Consider the following 25,245-nt stretch of genomic DNA (forward strand, 5'->3'; position numbering starts at 1 on the left):
AATTCTTTTCCGAAATTCAAACTGAACTTGGAGTATTTGGGAGTGGGTAGGAAGTAAAGAAACAAACTACTCGTAAATACCTGCATGTTGCTGTCTTATCAACATGTGAGTGCCTGGCAGAATTATATTTAAAAAAAAGACAAGGGGAAGATCCTTCCTCTTGCTCAACGAGATTCTTGCATATACACTGGAGTACTCTCTATACATTTTTCTCTCTTGCGAACACATGCAAACACAAAAAGCTTTAACCGTAGCTTTGTTCAGTCTTCTACTGCTGCTGGCCATTCTCCCTCCCAGTGTCACACTCTCAAAGTCTCCTCTCCTCCATCAGGTGTTACCTCCTGCAGATCCTGATTGGAATTTGGACCTTCTCCTCCTCCTCCTCCACCACCTCCTCCTTCCCAGTCTGGTAAAATGTGCAGGCCATAAAGCCCTCGCAATCCTAGAACAGTTGCATTTCTAATTCATGTATAGTAGGAAAGAAATATATATATTCCTGCTCTGTTCTGTTCTTATCTTTTGCTTTGAGCCAAAAAGGTTAGAGCTTTTGTGTTCTTCCCCCACAAATATCCCCTAGTGCCTTTTGTTTGGCCGTGGTGTGGAAAAGCATATGAATGGGGGAGCATCTCAATTGGCATACTGCTGTTGCCCCCCAGCTTAGCTATCCCTTTCCATCCCTGCAAGAACCCTTCTTTATAGATCTGTGCCCTTGCTGTTCATGGAACCCTGTGATTGAGGTCTCTAGTTTTAGTGTTTAATTAAGCTCTCCTTGCCTTGCCAGCTTTTGGATGATGCTTACATCTTACTCCTCTATTGGTTCTTGGATAGGGGTTTCCTCATTTGGTCTCTCACTCGCGGTGTAAACAAAGTATATGCTCCAAGTAAGCTGCTACTTTTAGCTGCTTCTCTGATTCTTGAGTGATCTCCAAGGTAAAGCTCCCCTCACTTGCTTCTAGTTGCTGTTCTTGGTTTGAGCAAGAAATTCAGGCTGTTTTTGGAGCAGAAATGGATTGTAGCAGCATTCTCTGCTGCAATTGATGCTGGTGGTTGGAAGAACACCAACCATGCTGCTCTGTGTAGTAAGTAGTGGTAGTAGTAGCTTGTAAAAGGACGGTCCATTTTGCAGTGCAGAAGGAGAGGGAGGAGGAGATGGGGGAGTGCGGCGGCGGCGAGTACAGGTGCTGGGAGGAGCTTCTGCCGGACGCGCTGGGGCTCGTCTTCCGGAACCTGCCGCTCCGGGAGGTGCTGACGGTGGTGCCACGGGTGTGCAAGTCGTGGAGCCGGGTGGTGGCCGGGCCGTACTGCTGGCAGGAGATCGACATCGAGGAGTGGCGGCAGCAGCAGGGCAAGCCCGAGCAGCTCGTCCGCATGGTGGAGATGCTCGTCGCACGCAGCTGCGGCTCCTGCCGCCGCATCAGCGTCTCCGGCCTCCCCGGCGACCCGCTCTTCTCCTTCATCGGAGACCAGTAAGTTTTGTTCTCTCTCTCTCTCTGTTTTTTTTTATTATTCTTTTTGGTTCAGCGTTCTGTCCGTTTCTGAATGATTCTTTTACCGGGATGGTTGAATTCCAGCATTTTGATAGCGCTCTCTGATGTAGTAAAATCCTGAGGTTATAAATGATCAGCGATTGTTATTTTTCTGTCAGTAGCTGACATGGTCATGGATCAATCTAGTGCAGGCAGTAAATTTGGTTTCAGAAAATTGCAGACCGTAAAAAGTTTGTGTTTCCACCATTTCCCCATGGTTAAATTCAACATTTTTACCAAATTTTCAGCTTTGGAGTTCAGGCAAAATTTTACAGACCAGCTCACTGGCCTCTGATTCTGAACTAGTGAACTAGTGGCTTCAGTTCAGCATCCGTTTCCTACTAGTCGTAGTATTGATTCTTTGAATTTTTTTTTTTTTGACATGGATGTGTTTTGTGGATGGGAACATGTCGAATTGCCACCATGACACGACCAATTCATATTCCCCTCCCAAAACTTTAACCCTTGTTGATTCCGGCTTATCACCGTTTCGCTAAACGTTGGAGCCACAAGTACAAACTCAAGTACTGCGCCCTGCACGGCTCGCACATGCATACACCCATTCTCTCCAGTGGATTATTCACCGTTCTCTCCTGCTGCCATTGCACGTCTTGCTTGCTGCCAATCCCAGATTCAGTATGTTCTGCACGCAGAATTTCATTACCGCGCGTGCTCTAATCCATTTCCAGCAATTAACTGTAACTCAATGGTTAATTATCTGGTTTATTACTAGCAGTAATTCTTGGTGCTGAATTTTGGTGGTGGTTTTGCAAGTGCACGGGCACTGAGGACGCTGGAGATTCCACGGAGCGAGATCAGCGACGCGGCGGTGGAGAGCGTGGCGCCGAGGCTGCCCAACGTGACGTTCCTGGACATCAGCAGCTGCACCAAGATCGGGGCGCGCGCGCTGGAGGCGTTCGGCAAGAACTGCAAGTCGCTGGTGGGGCTCCGGCGGGTGATGCACCCGACGGACGTCGCCGGCAAGGCGTGCCAGCGCGACGAGGCGCGCGCCATCGCCTGCACCATGCCGAGGCTCCGGCACCTGGAGATGGGCTACATGGTGATCGCGACGGATGCGGTGCTCGACATCCTCGCGCGGTGCCGCGACCTCCGGTTCCTCGACCTCCGCGGCTGCTGGGCCGTCGACGACAAGTTCCTGCAGGAGAGGCACCCGGGGCTGAGGGTGCTCGGCCCCGGCGTCGACGACTGCTTCGAGAACAGCTACCTGGAGGAGTGCTCCGACTACTCCGACGACTCCTCCATCTACTCGTGGGAGCTCATGGAGGACGACGACGACGACTACTACGCCGTCGGGAGCGACGACGAGGCCATTTGGGACGACGGCCAGGGCCTCGAGAACCTGGAGGTCAGGTTCTACGGCGGCGGCTTCAGCGAGAGCTATGCTGGCTTCGATTGGCCACCATCACCATGACCATGAGAGCAGCTCAGCTCAGCTCAGTCCCTGACCTCACTGTCCTTGCTCTTCCTCTCGAGCCGTGTACCTAAGCTTGCAGTTGCAGTCTCGCAGATGTGTTGTTGTACTCTGTGTGTGTGCGCGTGTGCCAGTGTGTCATCAGCATCACTAGCTTGCAGTGCAGATATGTGTGAGTGAACTTCTACGGCTAGTTGTTACTACTACTACATCCAGATGTAAACTTTGGTGTTTACATGAAGAAGCAATGCAAATGCAATATGTGGTGAAAAATCACCTGCCCTGCTCATGTCCTACAACGAATCTACAAAAACTGTAGCTTGTGTGATCTGTTGGTTGGGAGTGTTTTATGGAGAGATTGGCAGTACAACGAGAGATGGGCAATCTGCTGCCTCATCTATTGGACAAGATGTGCAGCAGCAGGTGTGGTGTGGCCTGCCTTGCTATGCCAGGGAGAGCAGTGGAGAAGAGAGAGTAGAGTACTGCATCTGCATGCCCTTGATTTACGTTACATGTCAATGCTGCTCCCAGGACAAGCAAAACCAACAGTTAAAAAGCTTACTAGTGATCCACTTTTAGGCCGGTCGGACCACGGTGACCACTGATTTCACAGTTGAAAACAATGTGGTAGTGTAGCTGGTAAAGCAGGATCTTTTTTTCACCGGCAGATGGATTGTCTCTTGCGAGGCAGGTTACTACAAGCCCTGGCATTCCCATGCGCCTATGGGCCTCTCTGCAACTTTTGCCGCTGCAACACTAGTGTAGGATTCTGCAGTGTATTCCCAATTCCCATATATACCAGCAGATTATTATATGGAGTACAGTATACTGGTTATCCATCTTGAGGTATGGTCAGGTCTGATTGGATGCCTCTGGCTAAATATTTGATGCTCTTGTTTTGTACAAACATTGAGATCATTGAGTCAGGATTGTCTCTTAACATTATGTGTTACTATATCAAGTACAGTAGTATGATCCTGTACTGATCCAGGAATCACACTGATCAGGGATACCTCTTCTGCAGCTTGGCTGTAATGCAGTGTAATTTTGTTAAGCATCCTTGCACTGAACTCAACAGTTAAGACAAAAGGAGATTAGAAGAGAGATACCAAGCTGGCACTACACTACAGGGACATCCCTGGCAAATATTGTTGCCGTTTGCAGTGGCAATAGGAATCATTCTTGATTAGGCTGGTCTGAACTCTGAAAAGGATGGAAAAGGGCTGTGAGCTTTCTGGAAATCCACACAATGAACACCGGCGTTAGGATTGTTTAAACGCGGCTTCAGAATGGGATGCCTGTCCTCTTTCAACCTAATCCCATGTTCTTTTCGCTTTCGGTTTTGTGTTATCCATGTGTCCTCACCACCCTCACCTGCCATTCTCTTGTCCCCTTGCTTTGCTAGCTTTCCAAGATTCTTTTGTTGGAACTCGCGGTTGACAATAGTGAGTGTCTAGGATTGCTAAAGCTTATCGTCTCGCTGAGACGGCCTCTGCCTCTGTAACACACAGTAAAATTCAGCTCCTCTGGCTCTGTCTCATGGGAGAGAAGAAGATTATCCTTGTTTGGGCCATGCGACAGAAGAAGATTAGCCCTTCATCTCGGGCCTACGAACGCTGACAGTGAAACAGCTTTTCTCCGGAGTAAACACGAGCTGGCTGGCTGAGACCTGGGCTGTGTTTAGTTCAGCGTAAAGTTTAGATTTTGGTTAAAATTGGAGATGATGTGACTGAAAAGTTGTGTGTGTATGATATGTTGATGTGATGAAAAAGGACTGAAATTTGGATCCAAACTTTGAATCTAAACACAGCCCTGATGAGATCCAAGGCCCTCACCATTGGACGATGCAGGGCTACAGGAAATGGTGGGAGCCCGGATCGGACGGCGACGAGACAGCGTCGTGCTTTACGGGCTGGTACTGGCCGTCTGGCCGTGGCCGGTGATGCGAGCTACAGCAGTTGCTAAATCGGAAGCATACTGTAGCAAGCAGCCTGCATTCAAGATCGGATCCAAACTTACAGGATATACTAGTATCAGGGTTCAGACGCGTAAGTGTTAACACCACAATTTGATACGGTTTCCACCGGATTCGGTAAAGAAAAAAAACGAATTTAAAGAGGGATCGTGAATAGCACGGCAAGATACTTTCATATTTGTAATATATATATATCTTGATAGACTAAATTTGATAACAATCCGGTCCAGTAGTTCATAGCCACACCCACTCGGTGAAAAGCCCAATCTACCTAGGTGACAAGGGCCTAGCTCTGATACCAAATAATAACAATCCGACCCAGGTGGGATTGGCCGAGACCCAATAACTTAAGGTTGCCCGGACCCCAACAGTTCATAGACACACCCACTCTGGGAAAGGCCCAATCTCACTAAAAGACTAGTGCAATAGGGGAAGGGTGGCTCTCCCTTTTAAGGTGGCTTCCTCCTCCCAAGCTAAGCAAGGTGGGATTATTCGGAGGCTCACACGGTCGCCGCTAGACTTTTGCGTCTTTGCCAGCGGGTAATAGTGGAGGATGTCCTCATCATTCCCACCCCCTTAAGAAGGGCCTAGCTCTGATACCAAATGATTACAATCCGACCTAGGTGGGGTTGGCCGAGGCCCAATAACTTAAGATTGCCCGGACCCCGACAGTTCATAGGCACACCCACTCGGGGAAAGGCCCAATCTCCCTAAAAGATTAGTCCAATAGAGGAAGGGTGGCTTTCTCCTCCCAAGCTAAGCAAGGTGGGATTATTCAGGGGCTCACACGGTCGCCGCCCGACTTGCGTCTTTGCCAGCGGGTAATAGTGGAGGATGTCCTCATCAAAATTAGTTATTATTATTTTATTTTCTAGTTAGGAGTCTTATCTCATATCCTACTAGATTTTGTAAGATATTTCCACATATTAATAAAATAAAATTTTGGTGCATCGCCAACCTTTTGCCAGGTTTTTGTTTTCGAGCAGGGTTGCGATGGTAAAGTTCGATCTTCGGTAAGACATCAAGTTCGGGATCTTGCTTTCGAGTTGGGCTGCATCATTTTGATCGCCGGCAAGAAAGTAATTTCCATCAACTTTGCTCGTATTGGCGTGGGTAGAACTTTGTCGGTTAGACCCGATATTCTATTTAAGTTGATGCAAGCGTTTTTTTATCAGATATATTTTTAGTTACTTCATTGTCTAGAGTTGTATCTTCCAAGAGTTTGAAAATTTAGCTTATTTAATGCATAAGATATAGACGATTGCAAGAGGTAAAGGAGAAAGAAATTTTGGACTCATAAATGCTAGGAAGAAGACACGTGAAAGACGATTGCAAAAGGCAAAGGAGAGAGAAATTTTGGAGTCATAAATGTTAGGAAGAAGATAATTCGAAGCATAAGTTCTTATACTCCAAAATTAGGGGGCATATGTTAACACCAAAATTTGGTACGATTATTTAATAGATTCGGTTAAGAAAAACCCAAAAGGTAGATGGAAGTTTATCAAGATCAAGCTGAATTTAAAGAGGAATCGCGAAGATCACGGCAAGAGTTCATATTTTTAAGTATATCTATTAAATAAGCAGATTAGTTATTTTTCTTTTCTTCTCAGGAAATATTATCTCATGTATCAACCCGAAGACATAAATATATACACCCAAGATATTTGTAAGATATTTCCACATATCAATATAATTACTTTCGGCGTATCACCACCTTTTATTCTGACGATTTCATAGTTTCAAGCGAGGTTGCATCGTTTCAATCTTCAGCAAGGAAGTCACCACCTTTTATTCCGATGAGTTCATAGTTTCAAACGAGGTTGCATCGTTTCAATCTTCAGCAAGGAAATAAGTTTCGCCAACTTGCCGAGTTCATAGTTTCGAGCGAGGTTGCATCGTTTCAATCTTCAGCAAGAAAGTAAGTTTCGTCAACTTGCCTTGTTCTTTTCAGTTGTAAAGCATTATTTCTTGGATTACACAAAACTACGAAAGACGTATATGAGCGCATACACCACTATACTCACATATCACAAACTAGAGCCGTATATAGAGCTAACTCGGCTCGACTACCCATTATCTTGTTGTACGCTCTATGTGAGTAAGAGCAGGTACAATAGAAGGCTATAAGCCAACTGCAAACATATTTTAAGAAGATAAATGAGGAGAGAAGGGCAGCGGGCTACAGATTTGTAGGCAGCTGTAGCACGGACTCCAAGACACGGACTCTAAGACACAGTGTATGTATGACAGGTAGAACCAGGTATTAATAGTGTAGTATGTAACTATTGTATGAATGAGCTATTATATTGGTTATAGATGAATTGAAGCTAGTAGTTGGCTATACTATTAAACTTGCTCTAACAATCAGATCCAATATTTTATCCTCGAACACTCTTCCATTATATCTCTAATTATATGGGCCTAAACTGTTACGACGTCGACGTACATGCAAGTGTTTATAGATTATATTACCAACAATGGCAAATCACTAGCAAAGTTGTGAACATGAATCCATACTTTTTTTTGACATTATAAATCCATACTTTGATACCCTCACACAAGGTGAAAAGAATCATTGGGCCGTTTTATAATTTTAGTTTTGCAGACCAAGGATTGAAAATTTTATGTATGACACATGATATATGATATCTCGTGCAATAGCTTTCGAGCCTACCCCGTATAGTTCAAAAATCTAACGGTGATTCTTCTTTAGATGAATCCACTGCCAAAAGTTAAATATGATGAGATTTAGATCAGCAATCTTGTTGTACCCAAGCATCATCGCTTCTGATAAGGGCTGTAATCAACCATCACAATCCCACGCTTATATCCAGACATATTACCAAGTATGGCAAACCAATATCATATGATGCAGGTATATATAATATAATAAGATAACACTACGTTTTGCGTACTGCAGAACCAACGATACAAGATACTGATAACTAGTGAGCGGACGTTACCAAAATGGAATATGGTGGGGGTGGAAGCATTCACCCAGCATGTCTGCTGGGAAACTAAAATACCAGATAGTAGAATTATTTCTGGGACCGACTTGGCTGACTAGCGACTAGGCTTGGTGTTGTGTTCCACGTCATGAAAACCTCTTACTTCAAAAGTATGGCCTGTAGCGCATTGGACGGCGGAATCTGGGGACTCTCCTGAACAAGAATACACAATATGGATGTTAGACACCAGACATAAAGAATTAGACATCCATGTTGTCAAAAAAGCTAAACTTACCCGTAACCATATGGTGGGAAATATGGGGCCCCATACGATCTATATGGGTAACCATGATAAGGATTGTATCCACGCGGTGGACGCTGCTTCATCCCAGGGACATTAGTCCTCTTTGGTGCCACCTGTTGAGCACAAAACAGAAATTGAGTAAATTGCGAGGACAAAAACATGTGAAAAGGAGTTTTTGAATCCTTCAGGTGACAAAACAGGGATCTGTTGGTAATTTCTGCACCTTTATCTGACGACCATGCAGTTCAGATTCATTCAAATTCAGAGCCTCCTGAACTGCTTCTTGTTCCAGAAATTCCACATAAGCAAAACCTTTTGGCTGTCCAAACTTGTCAGTTAAGATCGTCACTCTATTGACTGTGCCACACGCTTGAAAATGCTGCTGCACTTCTTCTGGGGTACATGCATAATCAACCTGCGGTAAATGATTTGTATCACTAAGATGAATGAAAACTAAATGTACATGTCAGATTAGATAATCAGATGTGCTTGCAGACTGGTAATAGAATTAAAAAAATGCTTATCAAGTCACCTTGATAATATTCTGATTTTAACCGGTTAATCTCAAAAGAACCATTTCTGCCTTTTAAAGGTTTCAGTGTGCTACATAAGATACCTCGGTACAATACAAAATTGCCATGCCTGATACTAATTGAAAATTTCACATGGTTGATACACAGGTGAGGAAATTTCAGGTCAACAAAAATCAATGTTTAAAGTGTGTTTCAGGCTAAACCCAGTCAAGATGACACTTTGGGTGTAACTACCACTTCGAAAGTTGGAAACATTATAAGGGGAACATCATATAACTGATTATCTAGGAATATCATAATTGTAAATAATATAATTGTGCCCGTGATGTGACAAATGGAGTATGAGACCAGACATACTGAACTCTGAAGCGAAGAGAAAAGCACAATATCATGCTAACAAGGCAAAAACTAGCATAGATGATGCAATTTCTAGGACTATCGTACAGTATAGTCTGTACGGCAAGACTTTCAGGAAAATATAAATGTCATAGTTAAAAGGATTTTTGTTAAACATATGCAAGTGCTGTTAAATTTTCATACAAATTACTGACTTCCATAGCATTTACTGAACAAAAGGTTAATTTTCATGATGTCACCCATTTGGGCTACTAGAATACTGGGTAGCCTTTACTTGCTTGTAAGAAAAGTTCAATGTAGTCCCCACAAAACAATACTGACATTTATGCTGACACATCAGCAATGTCATCAAGAATAATTAAGGTGGTCAATGAAAAGGGGGCAAAAGAAATAGAAAGATGTGCTTTGACATCACAAGAGAAGTAAAAAAAAAAGGAAAGATGGAGATACAAAGATGAATAAAGTTAATATGAAGGCTCCCTAATATTAGGCTTATATGTCATACCTATGTGTATTCAGGTGATTCTCATTGGACCAGTCGCTAAGAATCACATCACATCGTATGCAGGTTCGAGTCTCAAGCACCAAGGAGTGTACAGCTGCTTTCTAGACTTCCTTTGCTCCTTCAAGGATAACCTATCCTAGAATATTCATGTTTGTTTTTTTCCCTTTTTTCTTTTTCTTTTGCCCATGCTCTTTTTTTTTTCCTTTTTGCCCATGCTCTTTTTATTTTTTTCAGGGAATTTCTCTTTTTTTTTTCAATTCTAAGCTAATACTAAAATGCAGGCAGGTGTTCAACCAGATGCCAATTACTCGATTTGAGAAAGGCTTGATCTCAGCACTACCCTGCGGCCATCACCATTATTCAATCAATGCACCAAAACAAGGCATATTCACCATATAGCCATATAAGATACTATCTTCTACTATCATTAGAAACAGAACGGCAATAAGCACAGAGGAAAAATCACAACAACAGTACAAAACTGTGCATGGAAATTTATGTTTTGTTGTTCGAATGAACAGTATTAAGCATGGATTAAAATGAAGAGAGAAACCCAATTTTTGATAGCTTTAATGATGTCTTCTGACATTTAAGACAAGCAGAAGTAAACTAATTTTCGGAGATAAGGCAGGCTATTAGGTGAGCTTAAGGGAAGTCGAGAAAACAAAACAAGCATTTGTTTTTGGATGTGTATGTGGTGGGGTGAAAGGGGGGGGGCTAGGAGAGCTATATAATTTGGCACAAGTATGTCATATCTAAGTGAAATGTACCAAAGGTATCTTTCAACTAGCAAGGAACCAGCAGAAAATATCTAATGATATGTTACACTGTACATATATCCATGTATTCCACATTTAGTGCTAAAAAATGTGGTAGTTATCAATGCAACTAAATAGGACTCCCTCCATCCCAAAAGAAAGACATTCTAGGGTGTTTAGCAGAGACTTAAGGTTTGAGGAGAAAAGACTATACTACCCCTTATATAATGATGTGTGGTTGGGGATAGTATGGGGAGAAATTTGAATGAGAGGTGATTGATGGGACAAGTAGTACCCTAGAGTGACAATCTTTGTGCGACGAATTTTGAATCCTAGAGTGAAATTCCTTTTGGGACCGAGGGAGTAGCTTACAGTTTCCATCATATGAAACGTGTGTGTGAGAGAGAGTATGGGTCTTTATAAATTCTTACATTTCCAACATACACAGATCGAGCATCCACCTGCTCCTTTGCCTCAGCTGTAGACGCGCTAGGATCTCCTCCTACAAAACAAAAGAGTAATAGCATTAGAGAAGTTGCAATGGAAACTTACCAACTAGTACCTATCAGAAAACTGAAAATGTGGGAAATAGAACATCGGGTCAAGGCACATTCAGATATAGATGTTTGAAGTGTTTTATGGGTGAATTGCTGCCTCACAGCTTGCTGCTGCTTAGCTGCTGCAGCCAGCGAACCTGGTGCAGGCAGCGGGGCAAGCAGGCCCATAATACTAATCATTTGAAGACAAAACCAAAGTAAATCCTAGGGCCTGTTCATTTTGATGTCATTTTCAACCTTACCAAATTTTGGTAAAATTGTCAAAAAAAAAAAGGCTACATTTAGTTTGCTGCCAAAATTTGGCAACTATATAAGAAATCCTACCAAAATTTTGGCATAGTTTGCCAAAATTTTGGTAATGCCAAAATTTGGTAAGGTTTTTTTTGGCATCAAAGTGAACAGGCCCCTAATCCAAAACCTCCATGACTTGTCCAGATATATACACTCAAATGATAATATAGGGGTAGACTGAGATTTCTAGCCACATGGACTAACAAGTAAAAATATGTGTATATCCCAAAATATAAGGGCACAGTCAACAACAAAAATGAAGAAATCCGAAACCTTATATTCAAGCAGATTGGATCGTGGTTGAAATGTTAAGTAGCAAAAGTTAACCCAAATATACATATTTGGAACTCGGAAGTACCAATTCCTAAATCAGACTATCAGAGTAGGGCACGAATTAACGGCCGATCGATCTAACCTCACCAAGTTAACCTAGTCGAAATTGAGGGACCTTAATAAGTTTTAAACTTGATCAGATAGTCATCTAACCTAGGGTACACGTAGATCCTCACAATACAGATCGAATGAGGCCGATATGAACATAGCAGATCGCAACAAGAAAAACATAAAAGCATCAGTAAAAATTAGGCAGGCAGTGAGCACACCCGGCGGACCACCTTGCATCTCCTTGGCGACCTTGGCCTGCATGTCGCGGAGGGCCGCGGCCTCTTCCTCCATCTCCTTCAGCCTTCGCTTCATCTGGTCGAGCTCCTGCAGCTGCAACAAGCCAAATGGGGTAGTAGTCAGCTACTCGAAGTAGGGTTAGGTTCATAGACCATAGATGCGCGGATCATGGAGGTAGGGAGACCTTCGCGGCGTCGTCCCCGCCGGAGGCCATGTCGACGTCCGCGCCGTCCATGTCCCCGTCCTCCGGGATCTCTTGCCCGTACACCTCGTGCTCCTCCTCGTCCATGGCGTTCGCCCCTCCCCACCTTCGTCGATCCCCAATCTGACTCGGGTCTCTCCTTTGGTGTTCGTGACTTTTGGCAAGGGATCGAATCGGAAGCGAATGGGTGGGCCCAAAACGGGCCGGTTATTTTACTGGGACTAAAGATATCGGCCCATCTGAATTGTGCGTTCCGCCGGATAAGGGATAACTGAAGGCGGCGCTCAGTCCCGCGCCTTCTGGAACCTTCCCGTGGAAGGGGCATACAGCCTTGCAGCGGCAGCTTCCGGAAGCTTCTGAATTCTTCTCCAAGATTTGCCGCGACGATAAATCCTCTCGTTTCTCCGCTCGCTGATTCATTCTCAACGCAAAATCCAAAAGATAAGCACAGTTACGCAGCGAGAGCGAGAGAGGAGTGGAGAGCCATGGCTTCCATCGTGGCATCGAAGAGGATCCCACTGTTCCGCCTCGTGGAGCAGCTCCTCGCCGCGTCGCCGGCCCAAGGCGCCGCCTCCGCTCTCAGGCCGGTGGCCGTCGCCGGCGGGTCCCGTGCATACAACACCGGCGCGCAGCTCCGCCGGCACGAGAGGGACGAGTCGGACGACGACAGCGGCCGTGGGTACGACACCAGGCGCCCCACACGCGACGCCACCATGCCCGCCTTCTTCTCAGGTAGTCGTCATCTCTCGCCGTGTCAAGCTCATCCGGAGTTTGCACCAATTGATCTCATCAAATCGCTGTCCTGAACATGTTCTCGATTTCCCGATCGATTTGCAGATGTGTTCCGTGATCCGTTCAGCGCGCCGCAGAGCCTCGGGCGGCTGCTGAGCCTCATGGACGACCTGGCGACGCCGGCCGGGCGCGCCGGCGCCGCGACGCTGCGGCGCGGGTGGAACGCGAAGGAGAGCGAGGAGGCGCTGCACCTGAGGGTGGACATGCCGGGCCTGGGGAAGGAGCACGTGAAGGTGTGGGCGGAGCAGAACAGCCTCGTGATCAAGGGCGAGGGGGAGAAGGAGGCCGGCGAGGACGAGGGCGCCGCCCCGGCGAGGTACAGCGGCCGCATCGAGCTCGCGCCGGAGGTGTACAGGATGGACCAGATCAAGGCGGAGATGAAGAACGGCGTGCTCAAGGTGGTCGTGCCCAAGGTGAAGGAGGAGCAGCGCAGGGACGTCTTCCAGGTCAACGTCGAGTAGGAGCTCAATCCGCGCGCGTTCGGCGTGCGAAGTTGCAGGATGCGGATGGATCGTCTCCTTTTATCCAATAAGAAATGCGGCGTGCTGTAGCTTTGTTTTGTTTTCGAAGTTATGGAGATAAAAGTTTTGGTTTACTTATGATAAAAAAATTTTACTTATGCGATTGATCTCGTATCGCGAGATCTCTCGCGTCGTGGTCAAATTCAGGCGGACTCCGCGCGAAAACGGAGCGAGCGCGCACGTGAAGCGGAAGAACCGTGCGCGAGACAATTAAAGCCAAGGCGTCCTTCATTTTGCTCTACATATATCCATGAAAAATCAAAACTTGGCGAGAGGAATCATTTTGCTGTGCATGATAAAATTCAAAATTTGGTTAGAGGAACCCGTTCTGTAATTGGAATGGTGACAGAATTCATAAAAAAAATCAAAAACTTGGCTAGAGGAATCCGTTCGGTAATATGTATGGTGAGTTGGTGACAGCAGCTTCAAGCTGGATTGCTGAAGCTTCAAGAAGCTATAGCTCCATTTCAGTCAACAATTTTAACTTGAAAAATTGTTTACGAATACTTGACATTGAACGAAATCCAATGCGATATGTTTGTTGCATCCTTGAATAGTTATCATATTCTAGGATTGAATTGTGAATTGTTGTCGTGTATAGGACTTATATACAACATTACCAGAAACCTTATCAATATTGGATGAACCTAATTTTCGGCACTACCAAATCTTTGTAAGATGAGGGGAGGCTAGGTGGTGTTTGGTTTATTAACTTTCCATATATTGGTACAAGTTTTGTGTGTAGAAATTACCAAAAAGATTGGTAGAATCGTGTCTGTTCACTTGTAAACCACTCGATTAGCTATTTAGAACGCGTTCTAAGGCTGAATTCATTTAGTTTAGTTAGACATTATACATTTGTTTAAAAAATATAATCCTAAAGGATTTACTTGAAGCTTAAAGCTTACCAGTTGACAATTGCTATATTTTGGTAGGATTCCTTACGTACTAAATGTATATAAATATTTGATAACTTTATTTAAAAATTAATATGGTTAATTTAGAATGACATCGATTTGAACAACCCCTTAATTTCTAAGTTGTCCTATGCCTGGCTTGGGCCATGTATGTGGATTTCAGGGAGAGAGAATAATCCTTTAGGAATCAGATATACTCCTTCCAATCCCATTTACTCTACTACTACCTGACAACGTACATTTCGTATTCTTACAGATATTATATTCATGTGCAATGTACTTCATTAGTGAAATCATTTTTTCTGAATGTTTTAAATATAAAAATAGAAACAGTGGTCAAAATTTAGACGTGAACAACGTCGCCTATGATATTAAAAAACAGATATGATATTTTATGACGTAATTAGGATAATATAATTGTTGGACTATAGATCATTGCACATACACATCGTAGAGTAAAGGCATGGTTCACCGACTTTTTCTTAACATGTGTTTTTGCGTGTAGTGATTACAGACCCGAACGGGTTGAAATAAACCCCATCAAATCAACAATAACAACTCGAATTTTGATAAATTCATAGATATCACTTAATTTCATCGAGTTTCGTCAGGCCCTAGTGATGGATTGTCCACATCTTACCAATCCAACCCAACTCAAATTTTAGCACTGCAGTTGCCAACGCGGTGCGCACCCGGCCTGAAGAAGCAAAAGCATAACCGTTTGCAACCTACAGAATATCCTTAGCGGGATAGTGATTAGTGACCCTTTATTCCATCATGCACTTCTGCTTCTGCATACCAGTAGCATACAATTGTATATACTGCACTTCTGCCCTATACACTGTATTTGTATTTGCAATAGCAATACATTTTTTTTGCGAGGAATACAAGATTCGTTTAGTAGATCGAGGTCAAGCATCCGTAACACCAAGGTCAGCTACCACACCTTGGCCTAACTTAACGGAGATACTTTTTTTTCATTAAAATAACGTTTGATGGCTTTCTGTAACGGTGTTCCTTCTCTCCCTTACTTTTTCCGGTAAAATGTTCAAAATTAACCGATCATATTCATCCACAGGAGGAATAACAATACTATTATCCGATTTTGCGTGCGTATTACTCCCCTCGGACCGACATTTCCACTTTCTAACAAACGATCTCGGTTAGGCACGGCGAGCCCACCACCATCTTCCCCCTTCTCCTTCCCCTCCCCGCGTCGCCTCGCCGTGTGCGTGCGCCTCCACTTCTCCGAGAGACAAACCAGGGCGCCGATCTCGCAGCCTCCACCTCCTCACCCACGCGGCCTCGCGCTTGCGTGCGACGCCGGAGAAGAAGCTTCGGCACCGGCCCCGGCTCCACCCGCAGCTCCGCCATCTCCTCCGGCCGCGGCCCCGGCGGCGAGGCGAGGCGAGGCGAAGCGGAGGGCGGCGAGATGTGGGTGTTCTACCTGATATCGCTGCCCCTGACGCTGGGCATGGTCACCGTCACGCTCCGCTACTTCGCCGGCCCAGGCGTGCCGCGCTACGTCATCGCCACCGTCGGCTACGCCTGGTTCTGCTCCCTCTCCTTCATCATCCTCGTCCCCGCCGACATCTGGACGGTTAGATCACCCACCCCTCTGGATCGCGTTCCTCGTCCGTGTATGGATTCCCCCCAACAATTTCTATGCCGGTGTGGTTAGATCCGCTCCGGGCTGAGCTGATTGCATGTTTTAGTACTGTTGCGAATTAGGTTCTATGATTCGAGCATATTAGGGCATGGTGTTTGGGGTGTTCGACGAGAGATTTTTTGTTGAATCACGCATTTAAATTGTTGGTGTTGGTCACCGGAATGAGGTCTGATGAATAGGTTCAACCTGTCGTCTATCAGAGAGGCCACTAGTTCATTACATAGTTCTAACGAATGCATCATAAACGATGAATCTGAGGCAATTCGGAACTATAGAGAAGTGCATATGGCTTTCCTGACCCCAATTAGCCTTGGAGAAGTTTCCCTGTGCACTACTTGACTACCGACAGCTAGTCCTTGTCGCCATTGTTATGTTGATGACGTCATACAAACTCTTACTAGAGGAACAGTTTGCAGAGAGACAAGTTTACTTTTGACGTCTGTGTTTTAAAAATTAAAACACTAATAAACGACATATATATCCTGGCAACAAATATTTCAGTCTCTACGGGGACTTTATCTGATCACTAGGCTAGAAGATGATTTTGTGAATTCATTTGGTCTGAACTTTTACATAACAACTTGCAGACATTAACTGGCCGTGAGAAAGGTGGCATCGGCTTCTTTTGGAGTTGGTCGTATTGGAGCACATTTATCCTAACATGGTATGCTGTCATTAATTTATCACTATCAAGTATCAACATGTCTTGCACCATTTGTTCCATGGTTGTGATGCTTCTGATCCTCACAGCCATCTGCAACAGTTATTGATGTGAATGCCATTATACAATAGGTTGTTTCTTAGAATGATATGTTAGCACTATTACCAAATATTCAAAACGCATGATTCCTTTCTTTTGATATGCTTCTTATTTTTCTGCTGCCAGAGCAGTGATTTAGAATATCATTCCTTTGGTATCAATGCAATTTGTTTGATTTTTAACTAAACTAAGTCCATACTTGAAAAATTATTGAGTGTGTTGCAGTTCTACTGCATGGTCTGTCAATAGAATGCTTGAATAACCCTTCTTTGAGTGCCTTCTCCTGTGATATATTGCCTGTTTGATATTTCATAGTACTTAAGCTCATGCTGTTCCTGTACAGTGGCTTATACTATTTGCAGTAGGACAATCCATGGTCTTTCTTGGCTAGTAATTTAGTTATGCATTAGTTTGTGTTAGCATTTCTAGAATTCTAGACTATATAGATGCTGGGTGTACTAATATTGTTCTATAGCTTGCAATGGTGTTTATATTTCAGAAGAGCGTTTATGTTTATTTTCTCTAAACATGCATTTGCTTTATTTCTCTAAACAATATCCATAACATGTATCCCTAAACAGGGCTGTAGTACCTACTATTCAAGGCTATGAAGATGCTGGAGATTTCACTGTTAAAGAAAGGCTGAAGACTAGTATTCATATGAACCTGCTCTTTTATTCTATTGTGGGGGCCATTGGCCTCTTTGGACTCATATTGCTTCTAGTGATGCATAGAGCATGGTACGTTCTAACCTCCACTTATTGTCCCTGTTCTATGACCCATTTGATATATAAATTTAGCCTTGTAATATCTTGAAGCTATCATTAGCTACCAAGAATACTACTACTGTTCCCAACAAAAACATTTGTCTTGCCCTGAGTCGTTGAGATTACTTCTTGAGATAACTGCTTTCATTTAAACTTTTATTCTGTAAAACCCGATCTCTTTATCTGCAACAAAAATTTTGGCAGGGATGGTGGTATTGTGGGCTTTGCAATGGCATGTTCAAATACTTTTGGGCTGGTCACTGGTGCATTCCTTCTTGGTTTTGGTTTGAGTGAAATCCCTCGAAACATTTGGAAAAATGCAGACTGGACTCACCGACAAAAAGTACTTTCTCATAGAGTAGCAAAGATGGCTGTCAAGCTTGATAATGCTCATCAAGAATATTCAAATGCAATTGTTGTAAGTATTTTTTTTTAAAAAAGAAATAGTGATGTTGTACTTGCAGCAATTTTCTTAATTGTTATTCTTTTTACAGGTTGCTCAAGCCACTTCTAATCAAATGTCAAAGCGTGACCTTTTGAGGCCTTATATGGATATTATTGACAAAATGTTGGCTCAGATGGTACTAATGCAATCAAAAGCACTACTTAATGTTGAACCTAAAATTTTGCAATTAGATGCAACAATTTGTGATTCTGTCCATTTCAGCTGCGGGAGGATCCATCTTTTAAGCCTTCTGGTGGAAGATTAGGTGAAAATGATATGGACTATGATACAGATGATAAAACAATGGCCACACTTCGACGTCAACTTAGGAGGGCTCACGAGGAGTACTACAGGTGTAAAAGGTATAATTTCATAAACTACTGGTTAACTGGATGATAATAGCTGCCCTCCACAATTTCACATTTCTTTTACTAATGTCAAGTATGACAAATGCAAGTTATATGGATATTTCAAATACCATAAATCTTATTTGTTTAGAATGCACAACATTGAAGTTGTGCCATTGTTGCCAACTTGCCATTAACTGATAGTTTTATACTTCATTGGTGTGATTTTACAGTGAATATATGACTTATGTCATGGAAGCCCTTGAACTAGAAGACACCATTAAAAATTATGAACGACGTGACGCAAATGGATGGTGAGTTCATTTATATGTTACTGCACTATGCTATATGCTCTAATTGAATACTTATGTCCCATACTCCCATAAACTGAGCATCTACCTTTAGGGGTTTGCAATGCCACAAGGATATTGCACTTGTCAATTGTCTGGTATAAGTGATGCTAAGTGATATGCCCCTTGTGCCGAAGAAGGTTTAGTTGGTTGGTTAAACAGGAAAAGGGGAAATTGTGTACAAACAGAAAATTTCAATTGTTCTGCAAAGGTTTGGTTACATTATTCTTGGTTATTATAATTGTAATCTACACTGGTATTAGCCAAAAAAAAACTTGATTTGGTGGGCTCTTGTTGCTGTAGATGCTTATGTTTGTCGACTTGACTATACAATATGCTTCAATGATTTGATTTAAAAATCTTGATTTGTTTTAACAATCAATTATATTTGTCTGATGAGAGATCAGACCACAAGCAGTATGACCTTAATTTCTTTTTTTCCCCTAAACAGGAAATTTGTGTCAAGTTTTAGGGAAAGTCGACCGGGCACACTGGGTTCCCTTTTGGACACAATGGGTATTTCTTTGACCTATACTAACTTTTTTGCACCGGTTTTGTCCTTATTTATTTACTAGTCAAAATGGCTTACAATGAATTCAGAGATGCAATGTTCTTAGTTAGAATATTTCATTGTTCGAAGATTCTTAGTAAATTCAATTTACTGCTTATGGCTGATAAGTAATCGATGGGATTGACTCCGTAATACTTTTTTGTGTTGCCAGAGTTCATTTGGCGCTGTGTTCTGAGGAAGCAGCTTCAGAAAGGATTTGCTATTGTTCTTGGCTGTATGTCAGCTGCTATACTGCTGGCTGAAGCCACTCTGCTGCCAAGTGGTGTTGATTTGTCCCTTTTCTCCATTCTTGTCAAGTCCGTAGGGAAACAGGAGGTTTTGGTTCAGGTAAGAAATTGGGTGCTTCATGTAAATTGTCTTAGCCTCACGTCCACTGTACAGGGCAGTTCTGTTATCTAGTCCTAACTTTCTGTAATGCTTACTGTAGTGTGTTACTCCCATCGTCCAAAGGTATAAGGCGTATTTTGTTTTGTTAGGGCAAGGCAACTAACAATTGTTAATTTATGTGAGACAAAAGCATTATTATAATAAGTACTTTTGAATATGAATCTAATAGTATCAAATTTTATGCCACAAAAATTATATTCTAATGAGTAATTGTTGGTCAAATGAAACAAAATACGCCTTATATTTTTGGATAGAGGGAGTACTTGTGATTACTTAGGTACTTAGTATATACTACACCAATTCTGTGTACTTCTCTCTATTGGTTACTTAAAACACTCGTAAATTTAGTACCAGGGGAAAAATTTGTAGTACAAACAAATATAGGGCCTGTTCACTTTGATGCCAAAAAAACCTTACCAAAATTTGGCATTGCCAAAATTTTGGCATAGTTGTCAAAATTTTGGCAACTTACTAAAATTTTGACAGGATTTCTTATATAGTTACCAAAATTTGGCAGCAAACTAAATGTAGCCACTTTTTGGCAACTTCACCAAAATTTGCTAAGGTTGGCCCATAGTGTCAGAGACTTCCACAATCTTTGTATCAAAGCATGCTATTCTATTTCTCCATTGTTTTTATACAGGATATATTTCCCTTCGAACAAATGAATTGCCCCTGTCTTGTCACACGATTGTACAATTGCTGTATGATATCTATATTGTCTGTGATGATTCACAAACTTTTCATTTGTTTACAGGTTGCTGCATTTGTCCCTTTGATGTATATGTGCATTTGCACTTACTACTCACTGTTTCAGATTGGGATGTTAATGTTTTATTCTCTGACTCCGAGACAAACCAGTTCTGTCAGCTTGCTTATGATCTGCTCGTAAGTTTTCTATGTTTTCCTTTTCATACTTGACTTGATTCCTTTACCAAAGCTGTTCACTCATTCTACACTTTGTACCAAATGCTATTCTGCAGAATGGTTGCAAGATATGCACCTCCTATTTCTTATAACTTCCTGAATCTCATTCGACTTGGTGGTGATGCCAAAACTACTTTTGAGAAGGTAAAAGTTGTGCAGTTCTTCTGATATTCGTTTGCTATTTAAAGGTGTTGGTAGTTAACATTGAAAAGGAAATGGTCTACCCCTTTTTTCTTTATTACCATGATATCTTGTACCTGATAATCTTTGAATGGACCTTGTGTTGTAGAGAATGGGAAACATCGATGATGCCGTTCCTTTCTTTGGAAGAGGCTTCAACAGGATATATCCATTATTTATGGTTGTTTATACACTATTGGTTGCAAGTAATTTCTTTGGGCGTTTGATTAACTTTTTCGGAAGCTGGAAAAGGTTCAAATTCCAGCGTGAGGAAGAAAATATGGATGGTTTTGATCCGTCTGGAATGATCATTCTGCAGAAAGGTAACGACTGACTAGATTTGTCTGGGTGGATTCCAGCCCTTTCTTTCTCTTTAGATCATATACTAGCCTTTGTTTTGTTCTTATTCTTCTTACTGCTTGCCCCTTCCGTACACACTGGGACTTTTCTTATTTCTTCTCAAACTAAACACAATGTGTATGTCACCATTCAGTATACATCCTTGTTCATTATTGAAATTAGTGGCTTATCCTATCACTATCACCAATCTCTTTGTATAAACACTGAAAAATCTGGTGCAAGTACTCCCTTTGGTTCTCTGAAAAGCATGTTCCGCTGAAGTGATTTATGCACTTCTCCCGCAGAGAGGTCTTGGATTGAACAAGGATGTAAAGTAGGCGAGCAGGTTATCCCATTGGCAAGAAATTTCAATAATGTCAACACAGATGTTGAATCTGGAAAGGTGCCATTGGTGCGTAAGGATGCTTACTCTGCATTCACAAGCTTGTGTTATTCTATTTTTCAGCTTCCTATTGTTTCTGGCTGAATTATCTTTTGCCGTGTCACTTACTGGCATTTCTCCTTTCCATTCTTTTATCTACATGTTGTACACAGGTTGAAAATACACTGGAGATGAAATCAGGAGCTACTTCCTCTAGAGCTGACGGAAGAGTAGGTCAATCCAAATATGCTAACAACAGAGAAACTATTGCTACCAAGTATTCAGCTATCAGAGAACAGAGCAGACAGGCAGTGAAGCCAGCAAAAAAGGAAATTTCTTCAACTTCTGTATCTTTGCTTGAGGAAGGGAGTTCTGAACAGTGGTCCAATACTGGTGCACCCGTGGGCTCATCAGCTGGAATTTCCCAAACATGGGCAACGATGAAGATTGGTTTTCAGAACTTCAAAGCAAACATGGGTTCCAAAAAATTCATTCCTTTGCGCCAAGACCCAGGATTTGCTCCACATTCAAATGTCTCTTCGCCCGAATCACTTGATGAAATCTTCCAAAAATTAAAACGACGTCCTGCAGATATGCCTGTGGATTACCTTGACGATGATGATGACAATACTGGTGACATGGATCCTACATTCCCAGGATCAACAAGATAGGTTATGATATATTCTTTTAGAAGTTAGAATATGCAAGCTCAGAAATTAAAACGATTTGGTAGCATTAGATGCAGAACAGAAGATACAGGATGTATAGATTAGATGATGGAGGTGGCCTTCTTGGAAGCTCAGGAGTCAGGACGCCTGCCCATCTGGAAAGCTGCAAAGATAAAAGGATGACATGATGATGACAGGTTCTGCCCTACGTGTGCAGAAAGGACAGCAGATTCTCCAAACAAGAGATCATGAGATTATGGGACTTTTCTGCTCTACACATACAGTACATTGTTAACATGTTTTTGTAACACTTTGGTAATGGAGAGGATGTAGTGAGTCGAAGCTGACGAGTGTAAAATGTCTTGGAAAAAAATCACGAATATAATGTATTAACTGAAAAAGAAGTACACACAAATGTTTTTGTGTGGTGGAAATTCCATTTGTCTTGTCTACTGAAACTAAAACGCGTGCATGCTGTGTTGCTGCAATGATCGAAGGAATGCATTTTTACTAGTTCTTCCCTGTTTGGTTCTCGTCGCACGGCACAGGCAAGCCGTAAAAATTGCACCATATACTGCTGAAGTACTGATGCGGGCTGTCTGTTGATTACCAATTCTTTTGTGGATCTGGACAGGGTGACTTGCTTTATGGCTTAGAATAATATATATGATTTTAGCTGTTGTCTGATGTAAATCTTTGAAGAAACGATCATAGATAAGAGAAAATTGCGCATTTACTGCTATTGGTTGGACCACCTGAACAGTTTCATGGGATGAGTAGGGAAGCAAATCCATTGCATGATGAAAAATATAGCAGCCATTAGAAGAACACAACAAGAAAAGCCAAAAATATTTTGTTCTATATATCTGTACGGTTGGATTATTCTTATATAAAATTATATGATATAAATAAGAAAAATAATATTCTCAAGGGATGATGACAATGAGGAATACACTTCAGCTGATATGCTCAAACTTTTGGGAAAAATACCAGTATATATATATATATATACTCCTACAATAGATGCCTATCTGAAATCATTCTCAAGAAACATCATTTCACACTAGCCGGAAGATATATCTACAGTCTCATTGTTTCGTTTATGCTTATTCATTACAAGTCAAAATTTAAATTTTTAAAACTTAATTTGAAAGTAGATCTTATGGTTTTCTTATCAGAGTTTATTTTATACCATTTGTTTTTTAATCACTAAGAACGCACATATAAGGGTCTCTTTAAATCGCGGGAATAAAAAAAAAAGGAGGAATATGAAAAACACATAATTCTGACAGAAATATAAATATAAAATAGATGAATACAAAATACAGGGATTAATCACCATTTGATTAGATCATATGAAAAACATAGGAATCAGATAAAAGAGAGACTCGGAGAAAATTTTCTAAGAGGTTGATACTCTTGCTAAGTTTTTTTTTTCCAAAATCTATATACAATCAGTCATTTCATATGGATTTCATTGGATTTGGAAAACTCCAATCCTTTGTATAAAAGGGTCAAATAGGAAAATTTTCTATAGGATTTGAACCCTATGAAATTCTTACAGAAATATTTTTCAAAGGGACCCTAAAAGTTTTATCTATATATTTTTTTGGCAATAAGCGGTACGGATAAGCATAAGCGAAACTATGGGGGCACTTATATACATTTGAAAGTTGTAAATCAAACATCAGGAAATTCAGCCCCTATCGTTTACACGTACTTATAAGTTGTTGTAAAAAAATTTAATATTATAGTTGTTTTTGTAGTTTTTTTTCTTTACATTGTAGCATTGGATTCTAAATCGTAAAGGATGCATGCATAGAAATTCTACAAATTACTTTTGGTATTTGCTTATCAGCTATGATTAACTTCAGGTCCATGATCTATAATGGTGCAGGCGTAACAGTCGTATGTATAAGCAGGTTAACAAATAGCCACAATATTCAGAAACATTTTTTTGCTATACACAGCAGCAAGAGCTAACCAAAGAATGTCGATCACTGTCATTTTGCTTCAAACCGGCCTGTACAGGATAGACCAAAATCAAACAAAGAAATGAACCAAAACAACCAAAGAGAAAACCGCATCAACAAATCTACTTTTCCAAGTTCCAACCAAACTAGAAAGCCAAGAAGAATTTACAGCGACGCACGCTGACGATCTCATCATCTTGACATCATCGCTTCGCTGCATGCATGCATATGCATTTGCACGGCCTCAGAAAAGGATCCACTTGGCCGCCGCCGTGGTGCTCCTCTCCTGGTCCAGCGTCTTGGAGTGCGCCATCGAGCACCCCTCCTTCTTGCCTCCGCCTCCGCCCACCGTCGCGTGCAGCAGCTTCGCCCAGAAGCTCCTCGCCTGCCGCCGCCTCTCCCGCATCCGCCTCACCACGCTCGCCACCTCGTCGCTGTCCAGCAACACCCGCTCGTTCCTCATCAGAAGCGACAGCCTCCCGCCGCCGCGGCCGCCGGCCGCCACCATCTCCCGGTGGAACCGCGCCGCCCACGGGCTGCTGGACCCTGACGCGGCCGACGACGAAGCGTCGCTGGACGCCTCACTCGACGACGAGCAGCAGGACGACGCCTCCTCCTCCTCGCCGCGCACGACGGACGGCAGCGACGCCGACGCCGACGCCGAGGCGGACATCAGGTGGGACAGGCGCTCCCGCAGGCAGGGCGCGCAGACCCCCGCGCCGCCGCCGCCGCCGCCGCCGCCACGCTGCCGGTGCCGCCGGCACCTCGCACCCTCCGCCGCCTTGTTCTTCCTCCCCATCGCCATGCCAAGAATCCTAGGATGCCGATCGATTTGCCGCCCGCGCGCTCGTCTATTATTATCGGCTCATCCGCTCGTGCAGCAGCTAGGCGACGTCGCTGTGTGGGGGCGGGTGCACATATACGCGGGTGGTTGGGCTCGCGCGCGCGGGGAGCTTCGCGGATGTTGCACTTGCACGCGAGTTGTGGCGGGATTGCAATGCGATCCGGGGTGGTGGTGTCGTTGGACTTTTTCCCGCGTTGCGCTCGCGCCTCGGCTGGGCTGGCTGCCTGGCTGCGGTCGCGGTGCCGGTGCGGTGTGGAGCGGGAGCTGGCTGGGTCCGGGTTGGCGGCGTGTGCGTGCGTACGGGGGCGGGCTGTTTCACGTTTTCGACGAAAACCGATCGAAAATTGGTCGATTTTGGGAAGGTGGATTCTAAACAATCGAGTGGATGTCCACTTAT

At 43.1% G+C, this 25,245-nt stretch overlaps 5 protein-coding genes across 13 annotated transcripts; 3 read left to right on the top strand and 2 right to left on the bottom strand.

Moving 5' to 3' along the window:
• Window positions 1-273: 273 nt before the first annotated feature.
• Window positions 274-3,231, top strand: LOC4330783 (F-box protein FBW2). Of its 6 annotated transcripts, none has more exons than XM_015772062.3 (4): window positions 274-737; window positions 829-930; window positions 1,127-1,466; window positions 2,301-3,231. In XM_015772062.3, the coding sequence occupies exons 3-4, from the start codon at window positions 1,150-1,152 to the stop codon at window positions 2,956-2,958; spliced, it is 975 nt and encodes a 324-aa protein (XP_015627548.1). In that variant the 5' UTR covers window positions 274-737; window positions 829-930; window positions 1,127-1,149; the 3' UTR covers window positions 2,959-3,231. The 6 variants fall into 6 exon arrangements, with proteins under 6 accessions (XP_015627548.1, XP_066163817.1, XP_066163816.1 ...); XM_066307720.1 differs by having other exon boundaries at window positions 1,132-1,466; XM_066307719.1 differs by having other exon boundaries at window positions 274-409.
• Window positions 3,232-7,780: 4,549 nt separating this feature from the next.
• LOC4330785 (polyadenylate-binding protein 2) lies at window positions 7,781-12,139 on the bottom strand. 3 transcript variants are annotated; one of them, XR_001543589.3, is made up of 7 exons: window positions 11,992-12,139; window positions 11,801-11,900; window positions 10,770-10,840; window positions 9,581-9,921; window positions 8,409-8,600; window positions 8,177-8,298; window positions 7,781-8,094 (listed from the first exon to the last, which is right to left on the bottom strand). XR_001543589.3 is itself a non-coding variant. In XM_015770771.3 (6 exons), the coding sequence occupies exons 1-6, from the start codon at window positions 12,094-12,096 to the stop codon at window positions 8,046-8,048; spliced, it is 639 nt and encodes a 212-aa protein (XP_015626257.1). In that variant the 5' UTR covers window positions 12,097-12,139; the 3' UTR covers window positions 7,781-8,045. The 3 variants fall into 3 exon arrangements, 2 of the variants coding, with proteins under 2 accessions (XP_015626257.1, XP_015626256.1); XM_015770771.3 differs by lacking the exon at window positions 9,581-9,921; XM_015770770.3 differs by lacking the exon at window positions 9,581-9,921 and having other exon boundaries at window positions 11,789-11,900.
• A 288-nt stretch (window positions 12,140-12,427) lies between these two features.
• LOC4330786 (24.1 kDa heat shock protein, mitochondrial-like) lies at window positions 12,428-13,981 on the top strand. 2 transcript variants are annotated; one of them, NM_001401985.1, is made up of 2 exons: window positions 12,428-12,744; window positions 12,847-13,981. In NM_001401985.1, the coding sequence occupies exons 1-2, from the start codon at window positions 12,495-12,497 to the stop codon at window positions 13,260-13,262; spliced, it is 666 nt and encodes a 221-aa protein (NP_001388914.1). In that variant the 5' UTR covers window positions 12,428-12,494; the 3' UTR covers window positions 13,263-13,981. The 2 variants fall into 2 exon arrangements, with proteins under 2 accessions (NP_001388914.1, NP_001388915.1); NM_001401986.1 differs by having other exon boundaries at window positions 12,428-12,741.
• Window positions 13,982-15,387: 1,406 nt separating this feature from the next.
• LOC4330787 (uncharacterized) lies at window positions 15,388-22,489 on the top strand. Its single transcript, XM_015771634.2, has 14 exons — window positions 15,388-15,839; window positions 16,496-16,572; window positions 17,250-17,408; window positions 17,640-17,853; window positions 17,930-18,016; window positions 18,103-18,242; window positions 18,461-18,541; window positions 19,029-19,093; window positions 19,300-19,475; window positions 20,293-20,423; window positions 20,519-20,606; window positions 20,752-20,965; window positions 21,287-21,393; window positions 21,537-22,489. The coding sequence occupies exons 1-14, from the start codon at window positions 15,672-15,674 to the stop codon at window positions 22,032-22,034; spliced, it is 2,205 nt and encodes a 734-aa protein (XP_015627120.1). The 5' UTR covers window positions 15,388-15,671; the 3' UTR covers window positions 22,035-22,489.
• A 1,522-nt stretch (window positions 22,490-24,011) lies between these two features.
• LOC4330788 (uncharacterized) lies at window positions 24,012-24,894 on the bottom strand. Its single transcript, XM_015768790.3, has one exon. The coding sequence runs from the start codon at window positions 24,807-24,809 to the stop codon at window positions 24,249-24,251; it is 561 nt and encodes a 186-aa protein (XP_015624276.1). The 5' UTR covers window positions 24,810-24,894; the 3' UTR covers window positions 24,012-24,248.
• Window positions 24,895-25,245: the final 351 nt, after the last annotated feature.

The sequence above is a fragment of the Oryza sativa genome, chromosome 2 (assembly GCF_034140825.1).
Source record: "Oryza sativa Japonica Group chromosome 2, ASM3414082v1".
NCBI classification, from domain to species: Eukaryota; Viridiplantae; Streptophyta; class Magnoliopsida; order Poales; family Poaceae; genus Oryza; species Oryza sativa.